Source organism: Bemisia tabaci, chromosome 8 (genome assembly GCF_918797505.1).
Source record: "Bemisia tabaci chromosome 8, PGI_BMITA_v3".
NCBI lineage: Eukaryota > Metazoa > Arthropoda > Insecta > Hemiptera > Aleyrodidae > Bemisia > Bemisia tabaci.
In genome coordinates this window covers 36,832,990-36,847,729 of record NC_092800.1, presented here as the reverse complement: position 1 = coordinate 36,847,729, position 14,740 = coordinate 36,832,990, and the positions used below count along the sequence as shown (strand labels likewise).

Below are 14,740 nucleotides of genomic sequence, written 5' to 3'. Positions count from 1 at the left end.
TCAACAGGAAAAACGTTGAACATGGCGACGTCAGACCGAGCTCTGATTGGTCGATATTCACAACAAGACCGTATCAATTTTTATTTACTACGGCGAATTTCCCCCGAAATTGCTAATCTGTGATGTAAAGTCAACCAACTTCTTCCCGGTCTCAGAAATCTCTGCGTTTCCTCCACTTCCTGTTCTTTTGTAAGCTTATACTTTCACTTTCAACTATATATAATATGGTTCATCCTTTTTATTCTTAGGTCTAACACAGATTCACTTGATTCTCCAGTTATCCGTCAACGCTACTGGAGCCACCGATCACATGACAAGATGACTACTTGCTCTGCACCTACAACCAGTTTCGTGTAATAACTAAAGAATTTTAATTTTCCAGGCGAATTTGAAGACCATGGCCAAAAGGCCAGGGGACAACGACCCCATGGGCAGCGGCCAACCACCACTAAAGAAAGTCCAGTTTGAACCGATCAGGATCGGCCCAATTTCAACATTAGAAGAAATGGACATCAAAGTCTTACAATTCCAGAACAAGAAATTAGCGCAGGTATAAAATTCCTTCATCTCTCACCCTTTCTAAAGAGGCACCTCTTGGAACCATAGCATCCAATGCTGAGAGAAACACCCTTTAATACCTGTTTACCGCTAAAATATTGGGTTATGATTCACTCAGTCGCTTACGATACTAATTGTCATTACTTGATTTCTTTACTGCTCACTACCAAGGTTGTTTTAATATGTCAACGAATGAGCTGGGCATTCAGGAGTTGATTGATTTTCGGACCCTACCATCTTGTCGAGAATGAAGCCGATCTAACTTATACACCTAATATCACCTTTGTCTAAAGTTGATAAAGATTACTCCATGAGTTCAAAAGTATTCCTCTGTTCAGCTTTTTATGAGGTCATGTGCTTATGTAGATCTAACTTCAAAGCTTGGAGAAGAAGCCCGAAGCTCTCTTATCGAAGTGGATGTAAACAATAACATAACCTCTTTCAATCCGGAAAGAAGAATACTTCTGAACTGAATGTTTGTCACCTCTAGGGCTTTTTTTTATCCTTCAAATGTGAAAGACTGGCATCTTTCATGCTGAGGACCACCTCTTCAGGGGAAAAAAATTTAAAGGGTGTTTATCATAGTGGTCGTATGTTTTTTGGATGGCTCTAGCTTTACAGGCCAAGATTTGGCGTTACCCCGATCTCAACCCACCTTGGGGCTCTTTTACAATCCGAACCGCAGATGATTGCCACGGAACGCATCACTTTTTTATTCTGTTCCACTGGCGCGTTCCATGTGTTCCAGTGGAACGCTTGGACCGCTCTTCAAAGGTGGGTTGAGGTTGGTTTAAGCTGCGGTTAGGCCTGTTGAACCAGCCCGGACCGCCACCATTGCGTTCCACGGATAAAAAAAAAAGCCCTTTGGAACTGGGTCTAAGCGTTCCTCTGGAATGCAAGGAATGGGCTGGACCACGCTTGTGGACCAAGATAAAATAGTGAAGCATTTCGTCACGTTCCGTTGCAATCCTCTGCGGCTCAGATAAAAAAAACTTTAATCTTAGGTGAAGTCAGATAGTTGGTTGAGGGACATCCCTCAATGTAGACTGACGGTTGTGATGCCTCTTTAAATGTTACGTAATTTATGGTCGCAGCTGAAAGTAATGCTGCATCAAAGTTTTCATTAAGTTTCTTCAACCGTTGTTAGGGGGGGGCAGGGATCTAAAAGTTAAAGGCTATGTGTATTCAGAGTCCCTAACTTCAATCAGTGCTAAATTTGCCGCGAAGTTCATTTTCGTTGAGATGAAATGCAAAACCAAAGAACCACTGAATTTAGGGGCTTTTTTTATCTGCACCTGCAGAGGATCACTATAGAACATGATGAAACATGTCACTCTTTTATTCCGGTCCACTGGCACGTTCCAGTAAAACGCTTGAATTGCTCTTCTTAGGTGGGTCCAAAGGGCGGTCATACCAAATCCTAACCTGCCTTCCATTAATAATCATCCTTATAGCTCTACTAAAACTTTTGAGGCGTCTTGAATCAAAATTGGCATTAAATTCATTTGTTCATCCTTTATCAATATCTAGCCAAAATTAAGAAGGACACTGAAATCACTGAACACTCGTCCAACTAACATGCCTTTATTACATGCTACCATAAACATAAACTAACGTAAAAACAATCCTCTTTTTTGAATTTGTATTCCTGAGGAACCTGTCCGAACCGTATAGGATCCTGCTCCATTGCGTACTAAGTGTTCCACGGGTGAAAAACAGCCCTCTAGCAGCTTGTATTCTGTCATATATCTGGAAACCTAGCCCCAGTTGCTGGCATAGTTGCAAGCCCCTGCCGCTGCTGCAAAGTCCATGAATACCCGTTTACTTCACTTTTGTCAATGCTTGGAAACTTAGCTCCCCTCTTATTCGATTTGATGAATCCAAACTGCCTCTTTTTTCATTTCAGAGGTTAGAACAAAAGAACCGGACAGAAGCTGAGTTGCGGCAGCGAATAGAGCAGCTGGAAAAGCGACAGACTCAGGATGATGCTGTCCTCAACGTTGTCAACCGATATTGGAATCAGCTCAATGAGGATATCAGAATTCTGTTGCAAAGATTTGACTCTGAAACTGCAGATGAGTCTGAGAGTAAAAGTAAGTCGGCATTATTTCATTGTTACCGCTTGGTTGTGGCTGGCAAATTATCAGGTGCAGCCAATGAGGATCTATCAGTTCTGGTAACCGTTGAAAAGAAATCATTTTGCTCAAAGCACATGGCAAAGCCCTTGCATAGCTGTATCTGCTCTTGTCAGCATTTGCTGCGAGTCATTAGTCGCCGACTGTGCATCTCACACCAGATAGAAGTATTATCAGAATTTTACTTCAGTCACTTATAAGCCTCTCTCGCATACCATAATGTAGAAGGGGATTAAACGTTCTTATTATCATTGACTTACAGTGTTTAAACTCTGAGATCGCCCAAAAACGCTTCGTTTTCTAACAGTTGGAGTCAAAGCAAGTGCACAAATCTGCACCAGTTATATCTACAAAAATTCTCAAATTTGCCAATTATTCTCTTGTTTTCCATTTTTTTAAACAAAGAACTAAAGTACCTACTTGACGCACTTTAAACTTGCCAAGAATTTACTGTAGATTATGCACTCACAAAATTTCAAGTTTCAATAGTGCTTAGTTTTCTGTTTTAACAATAATCTGACGTAGTGAGGTTCATTCCAGTTAACTTCGTCCAGTTGTTTGTAAGCCATGCTTGTTTATCTTCCACAACACTTACTGGTATAAAGCTTCATTTTTCATAAAATACCAAAACTACTTCAGGGTGAAAACAGCTCATTTGTTGGAAATTCTCCCAAAAAAAATTCTGATATCAGCAATGTGTTGATTGACAGCTATGAAGAAATAGATAACAAGAGGAATGATGCCCAAAATATACCAAGTTTAATTTTAAATCCTGTTTTTTCCAGATGAGAACGAAGCAACAACTTCTTTCCTTATGCAGCTATCAACATGGGACAAAGAAGAACTGGATGAGAAATTAGCAAATCGAGTCCAAGTGTCAAAGCGAGCTGTTGCCAAAGTAATTCAAGCTTTCGATCGCCTGATGCAAAGGAATGAAAAAATTACTGCTGCTTTAAAAGGAGAGTTGAATAATGGTACGAATCCCTCTTTTAAATAATTTTGATCAATCTAGTAGCCTAGCTTCACGACTGTTTTACTGGTCCCTCAAAAGAAATTATTAATTTTTTTGGGCTGATTAACAGTTGCCTCCTAAGCAGAGAAGTCACTGATAACTCAGAAAATTTGGAATTTAATTTTTCTTCAATATTATTTATTTTATTACTGATCAAAAGATGTTTGATATTGTCATTTTTCATCAAATTCAAAGTATAGCTTTTTTTTGTTAGATTTTGGTAAGCAAAGTGCAATAAACCGTGCAAAAGCCTAATTTTCCACTCATAATCTTGTCCAAAAATTCGACACTTTACATCAGAAATTTGTTGGATGTTCCTAAATTCTTTATATATGTTCCATTATCTATTGTGGCACAAACTTCCCTAGAATTTTTAGTTTCAAGTTTTTCTGAACATTGAAACTTAACTTAAGTACTTCAAAACAATACTGGAAGATTCTGACCTGCAATCTTTTTTTGAGCCAAGTTTAAATCTTAAGCTATTGTGTCCAAGCTCCGTTATTGACTGCGTTCTTTTCTTTCTTTTTAATTAACTCATTTAGAAGCACCAAGTGTTGATGAAGTTGTGCGGCAAGCAAATATTGAAATTCAAGCTGAAAATCGAAACTTACAAGCATTGAACACCTCGCTGCACAAAAAATATCACGCAAACTCTTTAAAGGTAATTTATGCATCACACCCCCAAACTCTCTCGGTTCAAGCGCTCTAATGCCGTGCCAAGAGAAAATACCATATGAGTAATCAAATTTTACTAAATCCAACCCACTAATAAAATAGAGAGGGGAAAAAGTTGAGAAAAATTATTATATTTCTTGAAATTTCCTCATTCACTTATTGAATCTGTGGGGATATTAAGTTTCTAGAAAACTGTAGGCAGAAAATACATTTATTGGGAAACTTGATGAAATAAATTCACAAGCTTTCCTGAAAACTCTCATCCTATCAGAGACAGTTTAGCAAAGTTCGAAGATTCATGTAGTATTTTTCCGTAACTTGGCAAAATACTTCTTTGCATGCTTTAAGTCACACTCTCACTGTTCCCTAATGTTATTCATTAAATGAACAATAATTAAAATAATTAAAAATCAATCCTCTTTTTCCCCCTCGCCTCGGTTTTCATTATGGTCTAAAAATTTTGTGAAAAAATTATTATTTAAATCAGGATACCTAACGACCTTGAGGTTATTTTCAAATTACAATAAAAAATTGGTCATTTTCAACGAACCACTGATTACAAAGCCGGAGTTATTTTGTCATTTTATTTCATGGTAAGGTGAAAAATTAATAAATCAAATGTTTATGAATTCTGTAGATAGCCTAGAACTACATTTATAAGTATCTCTAAAAGTGCTAAAAAGTGTGCCGCCTTTCATATTCCAGACTGTATAATCTTACCGTCTTCATTGCCTTGCTACATCTTTTTTCTGCGAATAAACGATTTTACTGTGTAAGGATGCATTTTCTAATTAAATAAGTGAAAATGGATCCCAAGGCATTTTGTGCTGTTTTTGCGGAATGTTTACACTCTTTATTTCATCATTGGCAGATGGCAGAACTGGAAGAACAGGTAGTTGGCAAAGACACCGAAGCTGCAGAGCTTCGGAATCAGATCGATGATTTGCAGTACGAGCTTCAGAAAGTGCAATCCCGCAACGATAAGCTAGAAAACCATCTTGCCGAAGCAATGGAAAAGTTGAAAAACGTCCAGCAACAGGTTCAGCACCAGACGGACGAGAAGAGCGGTGAGAAGGACAAAAAGCAGGCTGTCGTCGTCACTAATACAATCAATCAGAAAAAGGTAAAAACAGCCGTTTATAACTTCCTGGGAGGGAAGGGGATTTTTGATTTTGTGCAAAGTTTGACCCAATGATTGAAGTGATTTATACTTCAGCTGTGGAGCTGTGTTTTTTACTCTTCCAGATGGCGGGAAATGTAAAAAATGCCAAGCTCCTAAATTAAATTACTCCTTCTGATGACCGTAAAACATGAATAAAGCTTTGCGGACAGATACGAGGAGGACATGATTCCCAACTTAGAAGAAATAGATCATGTGATCGTGGAATCCGAATTGGTTAGAAACGAAATGGCTTCCAGAAATTTTTATCTAAAAAGTTGCAATTTATACTTGTGAGTGCAGATTTATTTGAGTGTGCGTTTGTGAGTCACACATTCTGCAATAGGACTGTCTTTTGAGCAAAAATTATTGTGAGCTTCCCATTTTTACAGATAGATTTTTTTGAACCAATTAATTGAGCAACTGGAAGTCGTTTTGCAATTGCATCGTAAAATTTAATGATAGCCTTGACTTTGATTTTTGGCTCATGTAGGTTGAAAAAGGATCAGCACCCGGGAATGACACAATCTGTTTCACCACTCAAGTCAACTGCAGGGTTATTCAAAAGTCACGCACCACTGGCCATAACTTTAGTTCTACCTAATTCTGATATCAACTTACGGTTTAAGACGTTTTTCCTCATATCGAGGGGGAAATTTTTTCAGGTACTTTCCAGTTTTTTATCTCCCCGGGGGGAGGGGGCGGGGAGCAACTTAAAAATTTCAAATGGTCAAATGGTGGTTTCAATGGTCTCATGGCCAGTGGTGCGTGACTTTTGAATAACCCTGTATCTTATTCTCATAACGAAAACATCAAGTAATTGTTCTATACTTATCAGTCAGTTGCAGAACACCTTCCACTTTTAATTATGTCAATGAAATGAGAAGAACACGGGGTACAGGCTGTAAATAAAAGTAATTTGGACGGGACGTTTCGGGGTTCACATTCCCTTTTTCAACCGCCAAAAAAACAAAAAAACAAAAGTTAAAATTTACACATAAATGAGCCACCGCTTAACAACAAGGCAAAACTCAGCCTGTACCCCGTGTTCTTCTCATTTCATTTACATATTTTGGGCTGATTAAATTGTTACCTATATATATTTAATTATGTCTGGACTAGATATTCTGTTTGAGAATATTAGTATATTATTGATGAGTTCCTTGGTAGTCTTAATCTTACTTACTATGTTTATTTCTATCCCGTAGTTGGAGGAGCTGGAGAAAGAATTAGAAGAAGTGAAGGAATTAGCTAACAACAGGCTTACTGAACTGGATCGATTACATCAACAACACCGAGACACACTTAAAGAAGTAGAAAAATTAAAAATGGATGTAAGTTCTTGTCTCTTCATACCTTTGAATCAAGCGTTTTCTAATTGTTAGTAAGTGAAGATAATTTTTAGGATATTTGTGAGGATATTCTTCAATTTATTGATTCCCTCAGAATCAAGAGTAAAATGCGGTGACTTTGCTTATCAAAGCAATACCTGTCAAAGACAATGTCCTAACTACAGGGTCAATGGCGCACTCTTTGAGACAATGAGAGTAACTTCCGATTCATTTGAGCTTGAAAATAGTCAATAGCAAGATCTGAACAACAAGGTGATTACAAATGCTGGTAGGACAAGGTATCCTCCCATCAGTTGATTTGATAATTTATTTTTATTTCATTGATCCAAAAAGGAAGAGCCGGAAAACAATGAGAAATGTGGGCTAAAGAATTATGACCCACTGCTCTTTTACAAGGTATTGGCTTCGGTTATCTGGGCAAACAATTTCTACCACCTGTGTAAAATCTGTGTTAATTGCATTATTGTGAAATAAATGGCAGATAGTGAACTTATTTTTTATCATTTAATGTATGTATTAAAATAATTAAAAACTGCAAATATGGACAGAGAAGCTGCAGGAACATTTATCATATTTGCAAAGTTTCAAAGTCTCTGCTTTCATTTTATTCTATCAAAGGAGAACTATCCAGCTCAAGTATTTTTCAGTTTAAAAAATGAATTACAACTGGAAGTCTGCCATGTCGCAAAATAAGATATCCATTTCTGCAGTTTCACATTGATATGCTGATGTTTTACCGAAAAAATTTTACCTCTCGACGTACAGAACAAGCAGCTCTATTTTTACCTCTTCAACATTCATGAAAAACTAACTCTGTTGTCCTTACTTTAGGAATTACTTTAGTCGCAAGATGAAATGTATTTATATCGCTTTGGCTTAACAAAAGTTATGAAACAGATTATGGTGGATTATCACTAACGTTTTTCTTCTAAAACAAATGAATGCTTTCTTCGTTTTTCAGATTCGACAGTTGCCTGAAAGCGTCATAGTAGAAACAACAGAATATAAGTGTCTTCAATCCCAATTCTCCGTTCTTTATAATGAATCAATGCAGTTGAAAACATCCTTAGATGAGTGTCGTGTCCAACTTCAAACCTGCAAAAACACCCACCTCCGCCAAATAGAAATGATGGAGGTGAGCATTTCTTTTTTTCCAGTCTTGTCACCAGGGACTCAATTTTCATACTTACGGAGAACAACTTTTGTACATTTAACCCATTGACTTAAAATGACGGCTCCCAGCCGTCCGTTGATTTTTTGCATTATTTCGGCGATTCTCCGGTAGATTACGTTCTAATCAATGTTTATATGAGTAGTGTGGCCACTCTATGACTTATTGTGTAGGGTAATTTCTTGTTTTGTTACGGTATTTTTATATTACTGTGCGTCTGAACATGAAATAACCTCAAAATTTTCTGATTTTCGCTGATTTTGCGATTTTTGCGGCAATAAACCATAATAAAAAAATCATTTTGTTCAAAGTTTTCTCCATTTTTCTCAAACGTTGTATTGTGAATGCTTATTGTGTCAATTTTCACCCTCAGAAAAAGAATTTCTGGATTATTTTGAAGTGTTCAAAGTTACTGATTTTCGTCAAATTAAATCATAAGTCAATGGGTTAAAATCATTGATATGAGACAGTCAGTCAAACTTCTTTCATCAAAAATATTTTTTCCTTCTTATGAGTTTTTCAGCAAAAAACTGATTTTCATTTTTTTTGGTGACTTCTCAGTTTTCAACCGTTCTCAATCTAGGGATTCCATCTTATTTGAACAGGAATCACCAATTTTTGTGCGGACGTTTGTCTTTAATCAAACCTTCTACTAACCCAACATCTGCTTTGCTAATTTCTTAATTTCGATTTTTTGCCCCCTTTACCAGATTTTTTGAAGGTGAAAGATGATTATTCATTGTAGCACTACAACAATATTTAAAATCTAACCAAACCTTATTAGATCAGTGGCATACTAACCTTCTCTTCCCTCTAAAATGAGATTATCGTCAACTTTCCCTCAAATGAGTTCAGTGCTCTCCTTCTAAATTAATTTGCAGATAAATGATTATTTCTGTTTTGAAAAAAAATTGAAAAAAGTAATTAACTTTCAAAATTCAAAAAATTGTTTCTTTCCTTTGTTTTCCTAAACACTTGATAAATGAAGAGAAGTAAATCATTGCTCTTTCTAGTTTTTTTTCTTTAGTTTTATTTTTTAATTCTCCTTGCAGAGTGAGGAGCTGACAGCACAGAAGAAACTACGTGCAGAAGCCATGCAGTTAGAGGATGTCCTTGCCCAACTTCGCAAGGAGTATGAAATGCTTCGGATAGAGTTCGAAACAAATCTAGCAGCTAACGAACAGACTGGTCCTATCAACAGGGAAATGCGCCACTTAATTACATCTCTACAAAACCATAACCAGCAGTTGAAGGGAGAGGTCCATCGTTACAAACGTAAGTATAAAGATGCAAATGCAGAAATTCCTAGGCTCAAGAAAGAACTAGAAGACACCAAAACGCGGCTCCGTGAAGAGTGTCGCAGGGAAGCAGAAAGAAATGAGCACAAAGAGGGTAGTAATAGTGCAGAAGGTGGGTCAAACGAAGAAAACAAGATCAAAGAAGAAGCTAACGTGAAGAAAGAACAAGCTGATGAAGAACAGGAAGCTGAAGAAGTAGAAGCAGGAGATGGCGAGAAAGACAAACAACTTCTGTCACCGTCTGCTACGAAAAAAGAAGGTAACGGAGCGGCTGCTGGACCCGCTGCAAAACAACCCATCAAGAAAGAGCCCGGATCTCAACCACCAGTTAAAACTGAACCACACCGCGCAAAGGAGATGAAACCCGCGGAGTCAGAAATAGTTCGTGAGTTAAAAGCGCAGTTGAAAAAAGCCATGAACGATCAAAAAGAAATGAAGTTGCTATTAGATATGTACAAAGGAGTGAGTAAAGAGCAGCGTGACAAGGTTCAGCTGATGGCCGCTGAGAAGAAAATCAGAGCCGAGCTAGAAGATGCTCGACAGCAGCTTAAAAAGATTCAAGAAAGCAAACGGGAAGAACGCAAAAAACTGGCAGATGAGGATGCACTTAGGAAAATAAAGCACCTTGAGGAACAGACGCATCAACTACAAAAGCAGGTTGCGACACATAAACAGGAAGAGGAGGCCCTTTTGAACGAGATGGAGGTCACGGGTCAAGCATTCGAAGATATGCAAGAACAGAATTCAAGGTTAATTCAGCAATTGCGAGAAAAAGATGATGCTAATTTTAAGCTTATGACAGAGCGAATTAAGTCTAATCAACTTCATAAACTTTCACGAGAAGAAAAAGATGCGCTGAAAGAGCAACTAAACCTAGTCTCGGGTCAAATGGAGGCAATGAATGTCGTCATCCGGAGGCTAGAAGAGAAAGAAAGGGTGTTGCAGAACAATCTAACAACAACTGAAAAAGAGCTTGTACTTCGTCAGCAAGCTATGGAAATGCATAAACGGAAGGCAATTGAGTCAGCCCAGTCAGCAGCTGATCTGAAGCTCCATTTAGAGAAGTATCATGCTCAAATGACAGAAGCACAGCAAGTTGTTGCTGAAAAAACATCGGCGCTAGAAGCAGAGGCTTACAAAACTCGGAGATTGCAAGAGGAAATAGCGCAGCTACGTCGTAAGACAGAGCGTATGAAGAAAATCGAGCTGGCAGGAACCCTCGATGAAGTTATGATGGAAGAAATTCGCGAGTACAAGGAGACGCTGACATGTCCATCGTGCAAGGTGAAGCGCAAAGATGCTGTGCTCAGCAAGTGTTTCCATGTCTTCTGTTGGGACTGTCTGCGAACGCGCTATGAGACTCGACAACGCAAATGTCCTAAATGTAATGCTGCGTTCGGAGCGAATGACTATCATAGACTGTATCTAGGCTCATAAAGGGATCAAATTCGATGAGCTTTTGATTTTAGGTTAATTATGACCACATTGGAAATTGTAAAACTTCCAAAACCCTATTTTTTTTTCCTATTCGAAAGAGCTATTACATTTCGCTCCTTCAATACTGCGGTTTCTCTCAGAGGAAACCAAAAAAAAAAAAAAATCGATAAAATTTCCATTGTAAGTTATGTGATTCCTCAATCATTCAGAAAAAGACTAAATTGAGTGCAAAACTTAGCATGTATTCTAAGAGAAAATCTACTCATTTTCTCTTTTCAAACTTTCCAAACTGAATAGAACACTGTTGTTTGTGATTTAATTATTGTAACGGTCTGAAGAAATCAAAGGGAAAAAACCAATTTATTTGTACTTAGCCTATCAAAACGTATCATTAAGATTTGACACTTTGCTATGTGGTCTTATTTTCACTTCATAGTGAACTGCCAAACTTTTTAATGTCAGAAGCGTGGGTCACCCGATCAAACTGAGCTCATCCATTCAAGAAGGTTGTTGCCACTATTGGTTGTTCGATCACCAATCAGAGCGCATCGCCATCAAATTGATGAGGGCTGCCTTAATTTGATACAACATGGTTGAGTATAAGGTTGGCTTTGAAATCCAGGCTTCTTGCCTCTTGTTAGATTGATAGGCTCAGTATGATTGTGTGACCTATACAGTTTCCAGTTTCAGACCCCTTTTTTTCATTATACTTCTCCCTTCTCCTATAAACCCCATAACCTTTTTAACTGTTTCTCATGTTTGAGGTTGGTCTCGACAGACAAAGACCATTTCAGGAAAGCGTGTTAAATCTAGCTGTACATAATCATCCCATCATCGTCGTCACTATTTTTGTACATTCCACTAATCATGATCGTCATCTTTCATCTTAAGGCATTTCTGAAGAAACTGGAGGTTTCATGATTTCTTGTGAAGTTCTGATATTTGTAAGGCAAGCTCTCTGTTCCCAAGGAAAGCTCATGAAAGCTGAAAGGTTTTGCATTTTCTCTTTGAGGCTTTTTTTCAAACATACATTAAAGCCTCTCTTGAAAACACGGTTTTTCTAGCTTGTTCTAGTCGATTAATAATAATAATAAAAAAAAATGTGATGCTTCGTATTGATCGTATCCTTTTAAATTGTTATTGAAATCAGAAGAAACGCAACCCAAGTGGTATCACCAATCTCTCGGAGTCTTTCCTGTCCTGTTTAAGAGATGTAGTGTCTTTGTTTAATCCTTTATGCAGTGGGCTACCAGACAAAGTCTGAACTAAATAGAAACGTCCCATGTTTTCTCTCAAAAATCTAATGTAGGAAACAAATCACATAATGGGAAGTTCAAAAATCAAATCCTGCACGAGATATCAACATGTATTTTTAACACAGCTGAAATGAAAGTCAAATTCTGACCTTCCAATCAGTATTTTTGCCCTTCAGCTAATGTGAATTATAAACCTCTCATATCTTCTGAAGGAATTGATTTCTGAACTTAATTTTGATTAATTTGTTTACTCATGAAATTTTAAAGAGATAACATGCTGTGTGGTGCTTTAATTTATACATTGTCTAGAGGCCTATTGTGTTTTTCATGATCTCTGTAGCTTTAATGCATTTTCTTTTTCTTTTTTCCATGCATCCCGGGTTTCTAATAAGTTTCGGATGCAAAGAACTTACAATGAAACCCACAGGATTCTCCTCCTGTTTTAAGTACAAGTCGCAGGCAAATAATCAAATCAGGCATTTTGTCAAATGCCTAGGCAGATAGTAAAATAATCTTACTTGAATTGAAATTTAGATCCTTTTACCAATTTTAGAATGAATAATTATTTTCGAAATGATCTCGTCTTTTTAAAATAAAATTTATCTGAAAATTTCCAGAAAGTTGTGAAGCACAGAATTTTTCAAAATTATACAGTCAAAACATTTTAGGAGCATCTAGAGAGGAAACTATCAGGAAAAATTGTAGATTTTATGAATTTTTACTATAAAAACGTTAAAAACTTACTCAAATTTGAACATGGTCAAAATTTTACTGTCTGCTGTGACTCGACTATTTATTTGATTGACTACTGACTATTTGATTATGTGCCTGTGACATACATAATTAAATCCATGAAGTATGATTCATGTAATGGACACCCGACAAAGTTCCAGGAATTGATTTGAATCCAAAACCACCACTATTCCATCTTAAGTTTAGATTTGGAGTTCATGTTGACAACATTGTTAGCAATATTTCATGTCAGGTGCGGAAGATCTGCCATCCTAATTCTTGCGTTTAGTTAAAATGCGAAAATGTAAAAGGCAGATCTGCCATTCTCAGACCAATCGGCTGACTAATTTTGAATGAACTCTCATTCAGTCAAACAATGGAGTGATTATTCGAGCAATTTACCCAGGAATGAAGACTGCTGAAGTCTTTTTGTCATGAATTTTATAAATCGTTTTTTATTTGTTTAAGTTGTGCAAATGTATCATTTGATCGTTCTTGGATGAGGTACTACCAAAGAGACAAGTAAAAATTGTAATCTGTAACCAATTAGTTGCACTTTTTTAGTGTCAGTTTTCGGAGCTGAAAACAATAAGTTGATTCGTATTTATCAAGTTAAATTGATGTACAATTCATCAATCGAAATTTAATTTTAATTTGACCAGAATCACCTTAACAACATCAGACATTGTCCAATTTTCTGTAATGCTTTATTTTTTAACAGAGAACTAAACCACACTGAAACTTGAAATTTGTTTCTATTCACTCTTCGTAATCTAGGGTTACTTCTCAGAAAGTTTAAAGACGTTAAGTTGTTTAGTTCTCTGGTAAAAAAATCAAACATGCGGAAAAACTTGGCAACGTCCAATGAAGTTGCGCTGATTTCAGTTGAATCTGTCTAACTGATCCATGGTTTACTTACATTATGGAATGATGTCAGCCAAATTATAGATGAATTCTTGCCTGCATTACCTCAGATTTTGCAATTTTATCTAGTAGAAGCTTAAATTTTTAGGTTTGGATGTCAATTCAAGCAGAAAGTTGGATTCTGCTTCACTTTTTAACAAACCTCTTTTTCTCCTGATATTAAAATGCCATAACTGGCTTCAATTTACTGTAACCACTGATGTAGCCACTGATCTATTGCTCCAAGCAATCTTATTTCCTCACGACTCTCATATTCACTCATCTTGATAGTAAATCCTGAAAACTAATGTTTAGGGACCGATCTCTTCTCTCTGTATTTCACAACTCTTTCATCGTTTTTTATATTTTCCTAATGTCTGTACCTACTAACTGAACAGGGCATGAATTTTTTTTGCCTGCGAAAAATGGTTTTGTTTGTAATTAAGTAATTGTACAAAGGCACTTCGTTCTTCGCAAACATGCAGGTATGATATTGTGTATAAATCTAATTCTTGTGTAAAAAGCTATGAATAAATAATCGTTTTGTACATGCACATTGATTTATTATTTCAAATTCTATTGATTGAGGATGCATGCTCCCAGAATGTTGACTTCTTTTTGTACTCTGTAATTCTTTAAGCCTTAGTAAGAATAACAGATGAAGTCAAATTGATCGGACTTTAAAATTTATTAAAACAATGGTTCTTTCTACGTTGATTCACACTTCCGTTTTACAAAAAAAACCAGAGTCCATTCAAGTCAAATCGAGTGCAAAACTGATTTTGGGATTTTCTTACGATAGAAGAATTTCTCTGTGTACTAACTTTTTTTTGGACGTGATTAAAGGCGCTTTGAAAAGAAGAGGAAGGAAATGTGTATGAAATAAGCTCTAGTTATTAGTCTAATGTAGAGGTTGATTTCAAAGCCTACTTCGGCCTTTGTCGATCGTGGTTTTTTCCTGAGTAGGAAGTTTCAATTTACTGTTTACAATGTAAACTACCAAAAATTTATTTCTCCATTATCCATTAATTTTGGAAGTTCTTGATGTATTC

The 14,740-nt window shown here is 36.8% G+C and overlaps 1 protein-coding gene across 1 annotated transcript; it reads left to right on the top strand.

Moving 5' to 3' along the window:
• The first annotated feature begins 30 nt into the window (after window positions 1-30).
• Bre1 (E3 ubiquitin-protein ligase Bre1) lies at window positions 31-14,242 on the top strand. Its single transcript, XM_019053915.2, has 9 exons — window positions 31-189; window positions 383-550; window positions 2,465-2,651; window positions 3,479-3,667; window positions 4,248-4,366; window positions 5,252-5,503; window positions 6,748-6,873; window positions 7,853-8,026; window positions 9,115-14,242. Exons 2-9 carry the CDS (start codon window positions 398-400, stop codon window positions 10,795-10,797), a joined length of 2,883 nt encoding a protein of 960 aa, XP_018909460.1. The 5' UTR covers window positions 31-189; window positions 383-397; the 3' UTR covers window positions 10,798-14,242.
• The last annotated feature ends 498 nt before the right edge of the window (window positions 14,243-14,740 follow it).